General features: G+C 35.7%; 3 protein-coding genes across 3 annotated transcripts; 1 reads left to right on the forward strand and 2 right to left on the reverse strand.

Annotated features, from left to right (window-relative positions):
* Window positions 1–1,954: 1,954 nt before the first annotated feature.
* LOC130998249 (uncharacterized) lies at window positions 1,955–2,819 on the reverse strand. The gene is made up of 3 exons (XM_057923681.1): window positions 2,730–2,819; window positions 2,474–2,662; window positions 1,955–2,392 (listed from the first exon to the last, which is right to left on the reverse strand). Exons 1-3 carry the CDS (start codon window positions 2,817–2,819, stop codon window positions 1,955–1,957), a joined length of 717 nt encoding a protein of 238 aa, XP_057779664.1.
* A 6,176-nt stretch (window positions 2,820–8,995) lies between these two features.
* LOC130997299 (protein CURVATURE THYLAKOID 1B, chloroplastic) lies at window positions 8,996–10,335 on the reverse strand. Its single transcript, XM_057922570.1, has 5 exons — window positions 9,708–10,335; window positions 9,541–9,627; window positions 9,397–9,459; window positions 9,274–9,311; window positions 8,996–9,176 (listed from the first exon to the last, which is right to left on the reverse strand). Exons 1-5 carry the CDS (start codon window positions 9,957–9,959, stop codon window positions 9,119–9,121), a joined length of 498 nt encoding a protein of 165 aa, XP_057778553.1. The 5' UTR covers window positions 9,960–10,335; the 3' UTR covers window positions 8,996–9,118.
* Window positions 10,336–13,674: 3,339 nt separating this feature from the next.
* LOC130997301 (conserved oligomeric Golgi complex subunit 4) lies at window positions 13,675–16,888 on the forward strand. Its single transcript, XM_057922572.1, has 2 exons — window positions 13,675–15,317; window positions 16,075–16,888. The coding sequence occupies exons 1-2, from the start codon at window positions 13,710–13,712 to the stop codon at window positions 16,702–16,704; spliced, it is 2,238 nt and encodes a 745-aa protein (XP_057778555.1). The 5' UTR covers window positions 13,675–13,709; the 3' UTR covers window positions 16,705–16,888.
* Window positions 16,889–17,413: the final 525 nt, after the last annotated feature.

Here is a 17,413-nt window from a genome sequence, read left to right on the forward strand (position 1 = left end):
AGACCTGACATGCTTCGGTTTTTGTAAAATGTCTAACTCACGTCAATTTCACAAGTTAAAAATGTGATGAAGAGACAATAATTGCCCAACTCACGTCACTTTCACAATCTAATGTATACTGTATGTTTGAAAATTTATAAAAAAATTAGCTTACGTTTGCGTTATAAAAACATTAGTAAGAGGACTAAAAATTTCACTATTATGTGTATTATGCAACAAAAAAATATTTAGAAACCAATGAAACAATTAGCCGCCGGAAATTCATAGCCGTGAACAGTAGCCGGCGGTCCAAACTATACACGGCTACTGGTCAGCGGCTATGAACTTCCGGCGGCTAATTACTCCATTTGTTTTATAATATTTTTTTGTTGCACAATATATATAATAGTGAATTTTTGAGCCCTCTTAGTAATATTATATTATAACACGAATACCTTAATTTAGAGTTTTTATTTAAATTTTTAATTTTATTTTTTTTATATTACAAGAAGTATACATTGATGTCAAATATGAGAGATACTGAATCTGCAAAAAATTGGATTATAGTGGGGTAAAAATACTCACTTTATGCATGATTTGATTGAACACAAAATAATACAGTAAACACATAAAATAATAGGCTATTTTTGAAGAAAACACTTGAAACTCCTGAAATATAAACACAAAAATATTTTAGCTCTAAAAAAACAATTAGCCGCCGGAAATTCATAGCCGTGAACAGTAGCCGGCGGTCCAAAATATACACGGCTACTGGTCAGCGGCTATGAACTTCCGGCGGCTAATTAATCCATTTGTTTCATAATATTTTTTTGTTGCATAATATACATAATAGTGAATTTTTGAGCCCTCTTAGTAATATTATATTATAACACGAATACCTTAATTTAGAGTTTTTATTTAAATTTTTAATTTTATTTTTTTATATTACAAGAAGTATACATTGATGTCAAATATGAGAGATACTGAATCTGCAAAAAATTGGATTATAGTGGGGTAATAATACTCACTTTATGCATGATTTGATTGAACACAAAATAATACAGTAAACACATAAAATAATAGGCTATTTTTGAATAAAACACTTGAAACTCATGAAATGTAACCAAAAAAATATTTGAGCTCTAAAAAAACAATTAGCCGCCAGAAATGCAAATCCGGTCGTACTAGCCGTGTGAAATTTTTCACACACGGGTAGTGAATCCGGCTACGATTTTGTGGCGGCTAATATTTTTTTTGGGAGCAAAAAATCATTTTGAAGTAATACATATGGTTGTAAAAGTTTTTACCTTGTTATGAATGTTTGAAAGTAACATATGTATCCCTTTTTGTGTATTTCTATTTATTTGTTAATGTTTTAGTCAAAAAAGTACATGTCCACATGAAATAAGAGATAAGGTGACTGCACAAATTTGGATTGTAATGAGGCTTTAATGCTCACTTTCTGCATGCATTTGATTGCACATTGAATAATAGATTGAAGTGTACTGAATGAATGAACAATACATTTCACGTGAATTTGTACAAAGGAATCTAATATTAGTCTATAATGGCTACACTTGTGAATGAGAAAACATAAATCCAAATACTCGTAGAAAGAGCATTCAGTTAAAAAATTGAGAAATTGAAACCCTCAAAGATTTGAGAAGTGGTTTGTGCGATAGTTGGTGCAATTGGTGTTCAAATTCTACTTGAAGAGGTGATTTTCTCATATATTGTTTGTGTAATTAATAGTTTGAATGTTTTATGTTATATTTATGAGAATTTTTAAAGTGTTTATGCATATTTTAATACTACATTTTATGTGTTTTTATGGTGGCTAATTAGTTTTTTCATCTTATCTTGCAGTTTTATATGCATCACAAGTCATCATGGCAGTAAATATAGATAAAATGATACTAGAATGTAATATAAAAATGTTGTTAAACAAAATAGTCATAAGGATGAAAATACACTATCAAAGTGTATTGGGGGTCGTGCAGAACTCATAGATGGCACTGCCTATCTTGTGCCTATACTCCTGAACATGGTCATTGCCCCATGACAGGCTCGGCGAGTCTGCGATCAAACGCTCTACAGCCATGCACGCGAAAACACCAGAGCTCCATCGGTCAGCCTGTGTGAACTGCTCGGCAGGATCGGCATACTCGATCTGGAGCTGACGCCATTCGAGATTCTGTCTCGGGTTCTCCACAATGCGTGTCCGCTCGAACCAAAGGGACACCTCAAGCACCCGGTAGAAAAGGAGGCCCAAAGGAGCAAGAGCGCGCAGCATGTCGTGGCGTTCCTGTGCCAGGATCCGATACAAGTTCGGATCAAAGACGCGGCATTTACCCGTGAGCATATCAATGCTACAGATAACGAAACGCTGAAGGACAAACACAGGAACAATGACCTGTAAATGAAGAAATAATTGATCAACAATCATTATTGATCAACAGTCAAAGTTATTTATGATGTAGGTGTAATTGTGTACCGCAATGGCATCCATCCAATCTCCCTGACTCGATGAGGTACCCCTGCCATACACTGAATACATACGGTTGGCGTGCGGCTGCCACCCCATCACAATTGCCTCAGAGTTTATAAAACGCTGCTCTGAAGGAGAGCTAAACATACGGCGCGCATTCGCCATAAGCTCATTGTATTCTCTATCCAAATAAGTCTGCAAAGAAGAAAAACATTATTTCAAATAATACTTTATTATAAACGCAAAATATGTTAATGCTTACGAAGAATTCCGCATCCAATATGATATGGCTCCTGTGATCGATGTCCTGAAGCAGGTCTGTACCGCTCACCAGCCTATGCCTCAGCGTCATCATGTACGCATCTACATAATTACAAATAACTGGTCTTGTAGTAAGAACTGATCTGCGTCCCGGGGCGATTTATTGTTTTGGGCCTCCGATAATCGATCTATTCAATACCAAAAATATATCAATTAAAAAGCCAAAATATAATTAATTAAGAAAAATAACACAAAATTTAATAATAACATAAGTAATTCAACCAAATAGAATTAAACAATTTATTAATAATTCACGAAAATAATTATGTACATGTAGAGGATCTTCTCGTTAGTTTCAATTTATGCACTACCCAATTCAATTCTTTGGTTGTGTATTTTATTTAAATTATTGAAATGATTTTAAAATTAAACTAAATCAATTTATATACAAACTAATTCACAAATAACATAACTAATTCAACCAAAATGACTACAACAAAATAACATAAGTAATTCACGAAAATAATTAATTATTTTCGTCCCAACAAAATAATTAAACATAATGACTACAACCAAAATGAATATACAACCAATAATTAATTATTTTCGTCCCAACATAAGTAAATTCCATCCCAATAATTAAACAAAATGACTACAACAAAATAACTACAACCAAAATGACTACAACAAAATAACTACCCAATTCACGAACCCAATTCACGAACACAAGTAATTCGAATTAAACAATTTCACCAAAATAATTCACGAACCCAATTCACGAATTTAAAATCAACGAAATAGGATACTTACTTGATTTGAAGAAGAAGCCATGGTGTATGCCTTCGGACGTTGAAAAAATCGTGAATGCTCTCCTTCAAGTTCAAAAAAAATGATTCTCATTCAAACATGGACAAACAAGAAAACAAATAAAAAAAAAAAAAATTCATTCCAATTTACCTTCGGTTTGGAATGCTCTCCTCTTTCTCAAAAATTTACCCGATGCTCTTTCTCCTCTCTCTCTCTTTCTCGGCTGCCTCTCTCTCAAAAAATAAACTGATGCCGTGAATTCAAAATGGAATGCGGCTAGGTTAAAAGTTCTAATTCTTATACATGTAAATGGGTTTCTTGGTCAAACAAGCCTTAAATTGCCTTGTGAATTTGAGATACAGCCGTGTATATCCCCCCAATAAAGCTTCCGCGATTCTCGCCTATCTGTATAGCCGTATGAATTGTCCAATCACCCTTTAAGCTTATAATTTAAAAAAAAATAGGTTTTCGTGTATAAATAGAAGAAATAGTAGTAAATTAAGGGTAAAAAATACGAATATTATATAAAATGATATGAAAAATTATTTTAAAGACATTTAATAACTTACCCGCCACTAAAGTGTAGCCGTCCGATATAGCCGTGAGTATTTTCTTTCACACGGCTACGGCAGCCGGCTACATATTTCTGGCGGGTACTTGGTGTTATGGTGTAATATGTTTCATTGATTCATAATATATGATATTTTAATTTTTTTATCCATCATTTGCTATTATTTTATGTGTTACAATATTAATTCATATTCCAATCAAATAAACTAAATAAATTTAGACTTATTGAGTTTATTTTGTCAATCTCCTTCTCGTGAATTTACTGCAAAGAAGAAATAGACCCTATAAAGCTGCATTGTAGCCGTATGAATTGTCCAATCACCCTTTAAGCTTATAATTAAAAAAAAATTAAGTTTTCGTGTATAAATAGAAGAAATAGTAGTAAATTAAGGGTAAAAAATACTAACATTATATAAAGTGATATGAAAAAATATTTTAAAGACATTTAATAACTTACCCGCCAGTACTTAGTAGCCGTACGCTGTAGCCGTGAGTAGTTTCTTACCCACGGCTACGGCAGCCGGCTACATATTTCTGGCGGGTAATGGGTTGTAAGGTGTATTATGATTCATTGATTCATAATATATGATGTTTTAATTTTTTTATCGACTATTTGCTATTATTTTATGTGTTACAATATTAATTCATATTCAATTATATAAATTTAGACTTATTGAGTTTATTTTGTCAATTTCCTTCTCGTGAATTTACTGCAAAGAGATTGCCCCCTATAAAGCTGCATTATACCCGTGAATTGTCCAATCACCCTTTAAGTTTATAATAATAATAAAAATTAGGTCTGTTTAAAAATTTTAAATCAAGATTATTATGAAACTAGAATTTTTTTTAAAGCTAATTAAGTATTTACCCGCCTGTTAATCCTAGCCGGTCACAGTAGCCGCTGGCAGGGGCGGAGCTAGGGGTGGGGCAGGGGGGTCACTGGGCCCCCCTGGGATTTTCAAAAATACTAGGATATTTTCGTAATTTTATATTAAAAATAAAAAATATATAATTTTATCTACATTATTATCTTGTTGAGCTATTTTATACTGTAATTGATATGTAAGCTTTAGAGTTAAGATGCTTAGAATAAGTAAACACATAATTAATTTATGCATATCATGCTTGGATTTGATTTTAGAGATTTATTTTTTGAATTTGATATTGAAAGTTACTTTGCCTTACAAAGTTTCATGGAATTTTGGAAAATAAAATCATAAACTATTTTGAATTTGCAATTTTAATGTCTTTTGAGTGTGGCGAATTAAACCACTATTTTTTCAAGTTTTGCAATTTCTTCCCCCAATTTTTTTCGATCGCTAGAGTGTTGAATTGGAGCTTACGTGGATTAGTAAAGACGACGGCGTTTTTGTGAGGCCTAAACGACATCGGTTCGTAACATTTCAAATAAAAAATTCTCCAAATTAGAAAGAGACTGTATCATGTATTTGCACTATATATAATATTCAATATTTAGTAATTTTATTGCAAAATACATCGTAACATGAATATGAGCTTGAAAATCTGTTAAAATGTGTTTTTTTTTTGTAATTTAAATAATATTACAATTGTGTTATTGATTATCATTTATTTTTAATATAATTTAATTTATTTTTTATTTTTTTATTTAATTATTAATTTTCTTTAAAAAAAAATTGGACCCCCCTGAATAAAAAGTCTGGCTCCGCCCCTGGCCGCTGGGATCCATTTCCAGCCGGCTACGTCTAACGGCTACGATTAACAGGCGGGTAATTGTTGTATTAGCTTCAAAAAAAAACTTGTTTCATAATACGCTACATTTAATTTTTTTTCAACTTTCTTATACATGTTTAATAACATGAATACCTGTCTTGATTTTTTCGAACTTAAGGCATTTAGGGTTACAAATAATGCCATTTCCTCAGATTTAGAGTCATATTTAACTACCTCTCTTACACATTTTCTTACACAAGTGTACTTGTGTAAGAAAAGTGTAAGAACTTTTACGGAAAACGATGCAAACCTATCACCATCAATTGCAAAGTGGGTAGTTTTATAAGACATCTTATATGGGTGGGTAATTTTGTAAGATAACTAACCAAAGTGGGTACTTTAAATTCCATCCCAAATCCTTTGTAAATTGTACTATATTTTTAAAACATCGTTTTGCTTATGTCGCGTCTAAGCAATTGCATGTAATTTTCTTTATTGCGAATGTGTTGAAATGTTGGTTGTAAAACCTTATTTCATGATTTATGAGAAACTGCTGTTTATCACATGGTTTGTCATTTAATTTATTTGTTAAGTTATAAGTTCTAAATATTAATGTATATAGAATATTTCTGGTATTAAAAGATGAGAGAATAGAAAAGTAGGACCTATCTAATACACAAAATAAGATGAAAAATCTAGCAATTTTAATTTCAACACATTTTTTTCACTTCTAATTTACAAGATTTTATCTCAATCTCTAAATTAATGCCGTAACTCCAAATAATTATAATCCCTTACAACCAACTTAACTTAATCAATATTTTTGTTCGGATTGTCCCAATTAACTTGATCATTTTCCCTACATGACAAAAGTTTTTTTCTTTATTCATTTTTTCACCTATTACACTTAGCACACTAAACACTACCTTCTTAAAACTCGTGCTGAAAAGAAAGTGATTAATCTAGCAGGAACAGAGGGAGTAATAGTGTAACTTTTTTTTTTCTCTTACATTACTAATAGTGCATGTTTACTTCTAAAAATTAATAATAAAAAAAATACAAAAGCTTTAAAAAGTAAAGGCATAATAGAAATTAAATTTTATAAAAAAAATCGTAAATTAATCTAATACAAGTATTGATTAGCTGTATTCATATTTTTTAGGGTAAATATCATGAAAATCCTTTAAGTATATCCGCATTATAAAAAATACCCTGAAAATTTTAAAATATTCTCTAAACCCTCAAACTATCAGGTTTTTATCAAATATATTCTGCATCTATTTTGCGGTCACAAAAAATGTGATGTGGCTTGCCAGATGCCACAATATAATTTATATTATATATATTTTTAAATGCAATGGCAAAAACAACATCGTTTCGTACCATATCATTAAAAAAAATTCACTCTAAAATTTAAAATTCACTTCTATCGTGTTTGAAATTCACACTAATAACCTAGAATTAGAGATAAACACAATAGAATATGGTACTAAACGAAGTCGTTTTTTCTATGTCATTTAAAAAAATAGAATATAAATTACATTGTGGCATCCGGCGCGCCACATCACGTTTCTGGTAACCGAAAAATAGATGCGGGATATATTTGATAAAAACCTGATAGTTTTAGGGTTTAGAGAACATTTCGAAAATTTCAGGGTCTTTTTCATAAAGTGGATATAGTTGAGGAGTTTTCATGATATTTACCTTTTTTTTTTAATTTAAAAATTGTGTAACGTTGGATTTCCAACATGAGATAATTGATTTCAAACATCAAACATTCTATCACGAATATGCTCACAAAATATTTGGATTTTAATGATATTATAATGTAGGGAGAAGTAGCAAATAGTCCCCTATCATACAACCTCCTAACACAATTATCTCTCTATCTTTTAATTGTGGGGTGTTAGCCCCTCAACATCTCATAAAGAGTGCAAAATTTCCCCTATTTCTAACTGACACTTAACACCGTTAAATATTTTATTTTTATTTTTTTATTTCTTATTTCACTATAATATTTGCCAAGAAAAATACACTTATACAAATATTTCTACGCAAACCTCAACCTTAATTAATAATCAACAACTATCATTAATATAAATTCGTATTTTTGGGAACAGTCGACGAGTACGCAAATATTAAAATATGCTCATGCAATTGCTTCTATTTATTTCTCCAAGAAGCAGGATCCATTGACCATGATATCCAAGTGGTATGATAAATAATAATATGTGAAAGCTTATGAGCACTCAATCTTACATATTTTAATCTTTGCGTATTCGTCGATTGTTCCAAAAAAAAATTAGAACTTATATTTAATTATGCTCCCTCCGTCCACAAAGATTATGTGTTTATTACTTCTTTTAGTCCATTCACAAAGATTATGTGTTTTCCTTTTTTGGAAACTACTTTATACTTTAAACCTCATTCCCACTCAATCTTTACACAATACCCACCATTTACTTTTACAATTTGGTGGACCTCATACTACCCTTTAATAATAAAATCACATCTTTTAACTTTTTTATTAAAACTCGTGCCCTCCACTCCACCACACACTCTTTGTGGACGAAGGGAGTAGTTGTTAATTATTAATTAAGGTTGAGGTTTGCATAGAAATATTTGTAGGAGTGTATTAACAAATATTATAGTGAAATAATAAATAAAAAAATAAAAAATATTTAACGGTGTTAAGTGTTCGTTAGAAATAGGGAGAATTTTGCACTATTTATGAAATGTTGAAAGGCTAACAGTTCACAATTAAAAGATATGGAGGTAAATGTGTTAGAGAGTAGTATGATAGGGGGCTATTTGCTACTTCTCCCTTTAATGTATAGATTGATCACTCAAACCTTACTCTATATCAATTTAACTTGCCAAATCCATTTCTGGCCCAACTCTAATAGAAACCCAAGTTCTCTCTCTACCTGGATCAAACCCAACTCAAGAATTCCAAATTTCCAAGGCAGTTTGGTGCTATAGAGGAGATGATGAATTACAAGCTTGAACAAGTATGTGCCAATTTTTTCTTATTTTTTATTTTAAAGAATCAGTTTTTAGTAGTCCTTGTTGATCTATATGTTCTGCTATGGAGTATGTGTCGCTTTTGTACTATTTTGGTTAATTAATAACGAAACTTAGTTTTGGTATCGCTGATAAAAGAATTCGTTTCATTGAACAAATTGTGAGAGAAGGAAGTATGTCCAAAAATTACTATTTTTATTAAATTAGAAAGAAAAAAAAAAGGGAGATGAAGATGAGAATTACAGGCGAGCGGAAATGGTAATTAAAATGTAGTATATGTTACATCGGTAGGTGGTTTCAGCTGCTCCCAATTACATCATTGTACGTTCCTTTGATTTTCTGAATCAGTGCGTCCCTGAAATTCAATTTCCAGTTAATTAGTTGCCAACAAACTACTCTAATTTAATCCAACTAAACTTAACTAGATTAATTAATCGGACAAGAAATAAGACCTGTTTGGTTTAGACGCCAGATTTCTATATGCAAAATACTGCACCAAAATATAATGAATCAATAGATTTGTAATTAACAGCAGCTAATTACTTATTTCAATTAATCTGATAAAAAGAACTTACGCCAGTATATCCAATTCCTACGAGCTCCAGAACTCCAGGTATGAGTGGAAGCTTGTCAATAGCCTTACAAATTAAATGAAGAAAATAAATCAAACATACAATTAGATATGAAATTACATATAAATATTATTATAGTATGCTTACCGAGATGACTCCGGCACAAGCAACGAGTCCAATTGCTCCCGCCACCACCAGAGAAGTAACGGCATACTTGTCTTCAACTTTCTCCCACTGCAAATATGTATGTATATATCAGCCAAATGTATATATATATATATAGATGCAGATGATTCAGTAATGTTAATTCTTACGGCTTGCTGAATTTTTTCAACTATTTCTGGAGTCTCAGCGCTGCCAACATTAACCACTTCAGCCGACGCCTCTCCAGTAGCCATGGCCGCCACATTCCGCCCGATCTTCCTACCTGCAGGCCGGTAGGACGTGGTCTTGGCGAGAGGAGGAGGAGCCACCGCGACGCATTGGGCGGCTGCTGGTGGTTGAAGACGAGGAGGAGCCTTGGATGAAGAAGAAAGAGAGAGAGGGGTGCATGTTGTTGAGGCCATACCTATCTCATACAATTAAGCAAGCTAGCTCACCTCTTCTCTTGCTATACCTTTAATTTCTTGTTTCTCTATCACTCCTATTCTAAGCATTGCTTTTGTTTCTTTTTCTTTATTATTTTTAAAAGAAATTGAAAAAGCTTGGACTCACCAATACCACTCGTACGAATCTTTTGGATATGTCGTTTGATGGCGTGGCAGTCGGATAGCCATTTTATGGTGATGTAATGGATAAAATATTTCAGGTCCCTGTTTGCAACTGCTTAATCGAAACAAATACTACTATTGGGTTTCTTCCCATTGCGAAAATGGACGATTTATTTTGGAGGAAATTAATGTATATTGGGTTGATCATAGACCAAACGTTTTGGTATTCCAAGGATCAGTCTTGCTGGTTAAAGTCACAAGTAAATACAAGGACAAATTGAATTAAAGAGAAGCATATCCACAATTTGTTTTTGCAAAGTTGAATCACTGTTTGGATGAAGTTATATCCTTGTAAATGCAGTCTCTCCACCATTTTGGCTTACTACAAACATCTTTTTCTGCTGCTTAAATACTATCTCATCTCTCAGTTTCTTCTCACTCCAACTGTCTTTAACTAGCTACTGGTTTTATCTACTTTTCTTTTCTTCCCCTTTTTCTTTTTCTTCTCAGCCAGCTATACGTGGATTAAGTATACACCACATCTGTGTGCGTGTGTTGGCCTAGCGGTAAAAAGTTAATACTCAAAACTTGAAATCCTGAGTTCGAGTGCTGCATAGCGCGGTCTTTAAATTTCTTTATTTATTTATGTAATTTATCACACAAAAAAGTATACACCACATCTCAAAACAATTCCTGAAGACTACAACTATTGTACTTGTAGGGGGTGAGCATTTGGATTTCGGATCGAAATTTTTCTTAATTCGAGTCAATCCGAAAATTCGAATTTTGAAGAAAATGAAATCTGATCCAATCCACATATTATACGAAAATCTGAATCTGAAAATTTTAAAATTTTTGGATCAAATTCGATCCAAACTAGAAAATCCGAAATTCGAAAAACAAATTGAAAAAAAAAAATCAAAAAATCCGAAATTCAATTTAACCAATTAGACAATTATGATCATATTTAAATTCTAAGTAATAGATCATTCATTACAATCAACCAATAAAATAGTAATTACTCCCTCCGTCCCAGAAATAATGGCCCGTTTCTTTTGGGCACGAAGATTAAGAAGTGTTGAATTAAAGAGATAAAGTGATGGGTCATGTATTCAAAGATATTATTAGTAAGATTAATTATTAGCTAATCTACATCATCCGACCGACCTCCTCTTCAATCCTCCGGCAGAAATTCGGCAACACCAACCTCCCGCCATTCCTCAACTGCCAACACCAGCAATACAGAAATTCAGCAACACTAACCTTCACCCTCATTGATGTTCTTGCCATCATCTAAATCATGAAAATCGCCAAAACTAAAATTCTAAAAATCCCCAAATCTAAATCTTGAAAATCCCCAAAATTAAAATTCTAAAAATCGCCATCTCCAGCCTCCTTCGCCGCCTCGGTGCGAAACCCATCGCTAAACCCACCACCAGCCGGACACCACCAAACTCCATCTCCAATTTCTCCTCATCTCCAAGTAGGGCTCGACCTCACTGCACAAGCCGGACACCAGCCTGAGTGAGCGAGGAAGAGAGAGCAGATGCGGCAGTGACCGCCGGCGCTGCATGCGCCGCCGCGACTCGCAGCGGCCACCGGGAACAGGAGAGAAAGGGAGATCTAGAGGGAGAGCAGAGAAAGGGCAGAGAGAGAGATTGAGGAGTAGAGAGAGGCTGAGGTGGAGGAGATGCCGCCGCCGCCTGAAACCCCTTTCCGTCCTGCTGCAATTCCATGGCTACAGAGGAATATGGGAAGTCTCGAGCCCTAATTTTTGGAGGTGGGCGAATCAGTGGATGAAAGTGGAGGGCGAAGGCAGTGGAAGCGGCAAGGCTGGAGGGTGGAGGGCGGCGGTGGTGGTGGTGGAGGGATGGGAGAGGAGAACTAGATAGAGGAAAGATGATGGGATGTCTGTTTGGAAATGGAAAAGCGAAAAATTAGGTGGGGAAGAAAATATTAGGGTTTGATAGGTTAATTAAGAATTCTAATTGATTGTTAATTATAGCTCAAAAAGGAAATAGGCCATTATATATGGGACAACCCAAAAAGGAAAACATGCCATTATTTATGGGACGGAGGGAGTATAAATTATATACTCCCTCTGTCCACGATATCGTTTCTTTTTTTTGTCATTTTGGTTGTCCACAATATCAATTCAACTTCCATTTATAGCAGTACGGTCCACAAACTCCTCTCACGGCAATAGTGAGACTTAGAGCATCCATAGTGGGATACTCGATCCCACTTACTCGAGTAAGTTGGGGATCGAGTACCCCACTACAGCCGAAAGTGACTCGAGGTCTACTCGATTTTTCGGGTAAGGCTTAGTAGCTTTAAGGAATGGCGCGTGTCACACACGCGTCTAATTAAAAAAAAATCGAATTTTGAAAAATTGCAACGACTATTGGCAGATTCCAAAAAAACAATCTTCTCCTTTTGATTCCCAACAGCTTTCTAGCTGTTTTCTCACTTTTTTTTTCTTTTTTTTTTTCCTCGCTATAAATACCCATCACTTCTCCCATTCATTCACACCTTCAATCTTTCTCTCTTTCTCTACTATATTTTCATTCTCTTCTTCCAAAAAATGGCCGAATGGTTCGATGATACTTCGTCGTCTTCGTCCGACCGGGTAGCGCAAGAGATCATCCATGAGATCAAGTTGCAGAAATAATTGATTGCTCAAATGTACTCCCAATCGGAGTTGGAACGTGTTGTTCATCACCGGTCTTACGTCTACCGTGATCGTGAGACTGCCCATTTACGTCTTATGCAAGACTACTTCAACGACAATCCGACGTACGGGCCTACATTTTTCCGACGTCGTTTTCAGATGCAGAAGGAGTTGTTCTTGCGCATCGTCGATGTTGTGCAAGGTGAAGATAATTACTTCCAGATGAGTCATGATGCACGAGGTTGAGACTCTCTCACGCCTTTGCAGAAATGCACGGTGGCTATCTGTCAATTAGCCACTAGTGTCAGTGCGGATACTTTCAACGAGTACCTCAAGGTCGCCGACACGACGAGGCGTCTATTCCTAAAGAGATTCTACAGAGCTGTCATTCGGGTAAATTTGCTACAACTTTTCGAAGCTTGATTTATTAGGGGGCTCCTTTTTTTTCGCCCAGGGCCCCCGAAATGTCAGGGCCGGCCCTAAACGCAACAAAGGGAAGAGGAAGAAGGTGGAATGCTCGATACAAGACTCAATAACATGACGCAATGTACCGCGTTGCCAAAGGAATCGAGCTTTTCAGCACCACTCAAAAGAAAGCTCTCAATTTTAAAATTTCTCAACGTGAACACCTCAAAGATGGATCGATGACAATTAGCAGTGCACAATTCACTGCTCATAAAAGTCATGAAGCATAAGAATTAATGTAGTTTTTTAATTATTGTAATTTTATTTGAATTATTGTAATTTTATTTTAATTATTGTATTTGATTTTAATTAATAATATATGATAATTTTAATTTTAATGAAATGTTAGATTTTAAAATTGAAAATGAAAAAAATAGAATGAAATGAAAATGAAAAAACTAAAAAAAACAAAATAAAAGAATTTACAAAATTTAGATTTAGTGGTGTTTTAGGGGTTTGGAGTGAGAAAGATGGCTCTAATGGCGCTGACACCGCGAAGCGAAGCAGACGGTGATGCTTCGTCGGGCAATTATTCGTCGTCTCTGCAATTTGGCACGGCGGAGGCGCTGGAACATGTTCGCAAACTCACCGATGTTGGTGCCATGACCCGTTTTCTGCATGAATGCATAGCCTACCAGCGAGCCCTAGATCTGGAGCTCGAAAGCTTACTTTCCCAGCGCTCCGACTTAGATCGCCAACTTTCCAACCTCCACAAATCCGCCGATGTTTTGCAGATCGTCAAGGGCGACTCGTCCTACATGCTCTCCAACATCTCCTCCACCTCCTCCCTCGCCGATCAGGTCTCCGCCAAGGTCCGCCACCTCGATCTCGCCCAATCGCGCGTTCAGGACACCCTCCTCCGCATTGACGCCATTGTCGATCGTTCCAACTGCCTCGACGGCGTTCACAAATCTCTCCTCGCCGAGGATTTTGAATCCGGCGCATCCTACATTCAGACCTTCCTCCAGATTGATTTCAAATTCAAGGACTCCTCCGCTGCTGATCAGCGCCAGCAACTCCTTTCCTACAAGAAGCAGTTGGAAGGCATAGTCAAGAAAAGGCTCTCGGAAGCGGTGGATCATCGCGACCATCCCACCATCCTCCGCTTCATCAAGCTCTTCAAGCCTCTTGGCCTTGAAGAGGAAGGCTTGCAGATCTATGTAAGTTACCTCAAGAAGGTCATTTCCTCCAGGTCCAAGGAGGAATTCGAGCAGTTACTAGAACAGATTGAACAATCTAATAACAACAGTCAGGTGAGTTTCGTCCCCTGTTTGACAAATTTATTTAAAGACATTGTCTTAGCTATTGAGGAAAATGATGAGATTTTGAGGAATTTATGTGGTGAGGATGGCATTGTTTATGCCATTTGCGAACTTCAAGAAGAATGTGATTCACGGGGTTCTAATATCTTGAAAAAATTCATGGAGTACCGGAAACTGGCAAAATTGACCTCTGAGATTAATTCATACAAGAGCAACTTGCTCTCTGTTCGGGCGGAGGGCCCTGACCCCAGAGAAATTGAGCTTTACCTAGAAGAGATACTCTCCTTGACACAGTTGGGAGAGGATTACACCGAGTATATGGTTTCCAAAATAAGGAGCTTGACCTCTGTGGATCCGGAGCTAGGGCCCCAAGCCACCAAGGCTTTTAGGAGTGGGAATTTCAGCAAAGTTTCTCAGGACACTACTGGTTATTACGTCATTTTGGAGGGGTTCTTTATGGTGGAGAATGTGAGGAAAGCCATCCAGATAGATGAGCACGTGCCTGACAGTCTCACCACATCCATGGTGGACGATGTGTTTTATGTGCTGCAGAGTTGCTGCCGTAGGGCAATTTCCACCTCCAATATTAGCTCAGTTATTGCAGTGCTCAGTAGTGCTGTGAGTTTATTGGGGGGTGAATATAGTGAAGCTTTGCAGCAGAAGATGAGGGAGCCTAATCTCGGAGCAAAGCTGTTTTTGGGTGGCGTTGGAGTGCAGAAGACTGGAACAGAGATTGCCACAACCTTGAACAACTTGGATGTCAGTAGTGAGTATGCCTTGAAACTTCGCCATGAGATTGAAGAGCAATGTCTAGAGGTTCGTGTTAAAGTAGTAGCACTTCTGTCTTCTTCTATAGTGTTTCTGCCTCTTAACATTATAATTTTTGAGGTGGTAAGAATTTTGTTTTGAAATTGTGAAAGGGTTAAGCTCGAACTGAAGTTCGTTGAAATGATGAAAAAGTGGCAATTGCTAGTTGGAGATAATATAACTCTCTTGAGTGGGTATCAGCTGTTAATTGATTGCAATACTTGTTGAAGATATGTTGTGGCTATGACTTGATGCTACTGTGTTCAAGCTTATCTAAGCATCTATAGGATTTTCTACTTGCCTAAATATGCCTATTTGTGACCTTGATGCTTTGAATGAGATGTCCACTTGTTTTAAGTGATTGTGGTAATGATAGCAACATGGTAATATCTTCATGGTTTTGGTAAACTGATGATGCAACTAGTTAATGTTTCTGTTGCTTTTCATATAGATCTTCAATAACCACGTTGCCATTGTATTCCTATAAACTGCAACACTTATTTTGGTGAGAAAATAATAACTGTGTTGGTAATTAGTTTAGTATATCTAAAGTTTCTTTGAGTAGTTTAGTATTCCTAAAGTTTCTATGATATTGATGCTCTTCTTACAAGGATCCAATGTGATGCTTTTTTCCCCAAAACTAAGAGGTTTTCTGTAGGAGTGCAACTAGCTTGCTGGCTGTTGTTTTTATCCACTATCTTATGCTTTGTTCGCTTATTCCTGATATTAGTTCATAACAAGGACTGAATTCTGTTGGTAACTTCAGGCATTCCCCGCACCAGCTGATAGAGAGAGAGTAAAATCTTGCTTATCTGAATTGATTGAAATGAGCAATAGTTTTAAGAAAGCTTTGAATGTTGGAATGGAGCAGCTTGTGGCCACTGTGACCCCTCGAATTCGGCCAGTTTTAGATAGTGTGGCAACCATCGGCTATGAGCTTTCTGAAGCAGAATATGCAGACAATGAAGTAAATGATCCATGGGTGCAAAGGCTCCTTCATGCTGTTGAGATCAATGTTGCATGGCTTCAGCCATTGATGACAGCCACAAATTATGACACATTTGTACATCTTGTAATTGACTTCATTGTGAAAAGGCTTGAAGTGATCATGATGCAAAAACGATTCAGTCAACTTGGTGGTCTTCAACTTGATAGAGATGCCAGGACACTGGTAAGTCATTTTTCCAGTATGACCCAGAGAACTGTTAGAGACAAGTTTTCCCGGTTGACTCAGATGGCTACTATTCTAAACTTGGAGAAAGTCTCTGAGATTTTGGATTTCTGGGGAGAAAACTCAGGGCCCATGACTTGGAGACTCACTCCTGCTGAGGTCAGAAGAGTATTGGGTCTCAGAGTGGATTTTAAACCTGAAGCTATAGCTGCTCTTAAGTTGTAGCCTCCTACTTTTTGTTTATCGTTTCCCATTCATCTTTTCATTTACTGCCGCAGCATTTCTTCTACTTCCCTTCTTGTTCTTCCAACAAGAATTCAAATTGCAGTGGATGTGTATCGATCTTTGAAATTATTTGGTCTTTTCATCTGAAAATATGTAATAATATAACGAAATTTTTTCTAGCAAATTTATGTATCCTGGCACGTCTGGATGGCGGGTTCTCCTCTTAATAGGATGAGATAGAGTATAGACTTTAGTCAAGAGCACTTGATGTGAGGAACCCCCTTTTTTGTTGAGAAAATCCTAAAGCCACATGATGAGCTACAAATTGTGATGCTTTTTAAAAGAATATATTCAGCACCACCAGACATTCAGGTTGATCTTGTATTGATTCAGTTATAAGATTTGTTGATGTTAGCATCTTATTTGCTGTCAATTTTATGCAGGAAAACCTTGAATTGTGCTTTTGCAACTATATCTAAATGAATAAATTGAACTTGCTCTCATTCTTCTTGTACAACTGAACGTGTATCCACAGTTCAATACATCCAATGCAAACTGCATTCTGAGAGTGTTATGAGGTATTTTTGGATCTTAATATACTCGAGAAGATGGTGTTTACTTTGAGTGATAGAATAGATAGATAAAAATAATCCAAACTAATTTATCTTTTACGTTGATGGATTGATTAACTTTAAACTTATTTGACTAT

The sequence above is a fragment of the Salvia miltiorrhiza genome, chromosome 8 (genome assembly GCF_028751815.1).
Source record: "Salvia miltiorrhiza cultivar Shanhuang (shh) chromosome 8, IMPLAD_Smil_shh, whole genome shotgun sequence".
Taxonomy (NCBI): Eukaryota; Viridiplantae; Streptophyta; class Magnoliopsida; order Lamiales; family Lamiaceae; genus Salvia; species Salvia miltiorrhiza.

What these genes read in the sequence shown, in the direction of transcription:
- LOC130998249 (XM_057923681.1), bottom strand. Translation starts at nt 2,819, where the DNA reads ATGACGCTGAGGCATAGGCTGGTGAGCGGTACAGACCTGCTTCAGGAC. An exon ending in TATTGGATGCGGAATTCTTC is followed by an intron (nt 2,663 to 2,729) that starts GTAAGCATTAAC and finishes TCTTCTTTGCAG; the next exon opens with ACTTATTTGGATAGAGAATA. An exon ending in ATTGGATGGATGCCATTGCG is followed by an intron (nt 2,393 to 2,473) that starts GTACACAATTAC and finishes CTTCATTTACAG; the next exon opens with GTCATTGTTCCTGTGTTTGT.
- LOC130997299 (XM_057922570.1), bottom strand. Translation starts at nt 9,959, where the DNA reads ATGGCCTCAACAACATGCACCCCTCTCTCTCTTTCTTCTTCATCCAAG. An exon ending in TTGAAAAAATTCAGCAAGCC is followed by an intron (nt 9,628 to 9,707) that starts GTAAGAATTAAC and finishes ACATATTTGCAG; the next exon opens with TGGGAGAAAGTTGAAGACAA. An exon ending in TAGGAATTGGATATACTGGC is followed by an intron (nt 9,312 to 9,396) that starts GTAAGTTCTTTT and finishes ATTTTGGTGCAG; the next exon opens with TATTTTGCATATAGAAATCT.
- LOC130997301 (XM_057922572.1), top strand. Translation starts at nt 13,710, where the DNA reads ATGGCTCTAATGGCGCTGACACCGCGAAGCGAAGCAGACGGTGATGCT. An exon ending in TTGAAGAGCAATGTCTAGAG is followed by an intron (nt 15,318 to 16,074) that starts GTTCGTGTTAAA and finishes TGGTAACTTCAG; the next exon opens with GCATTCCCCGCACCAGCTGA.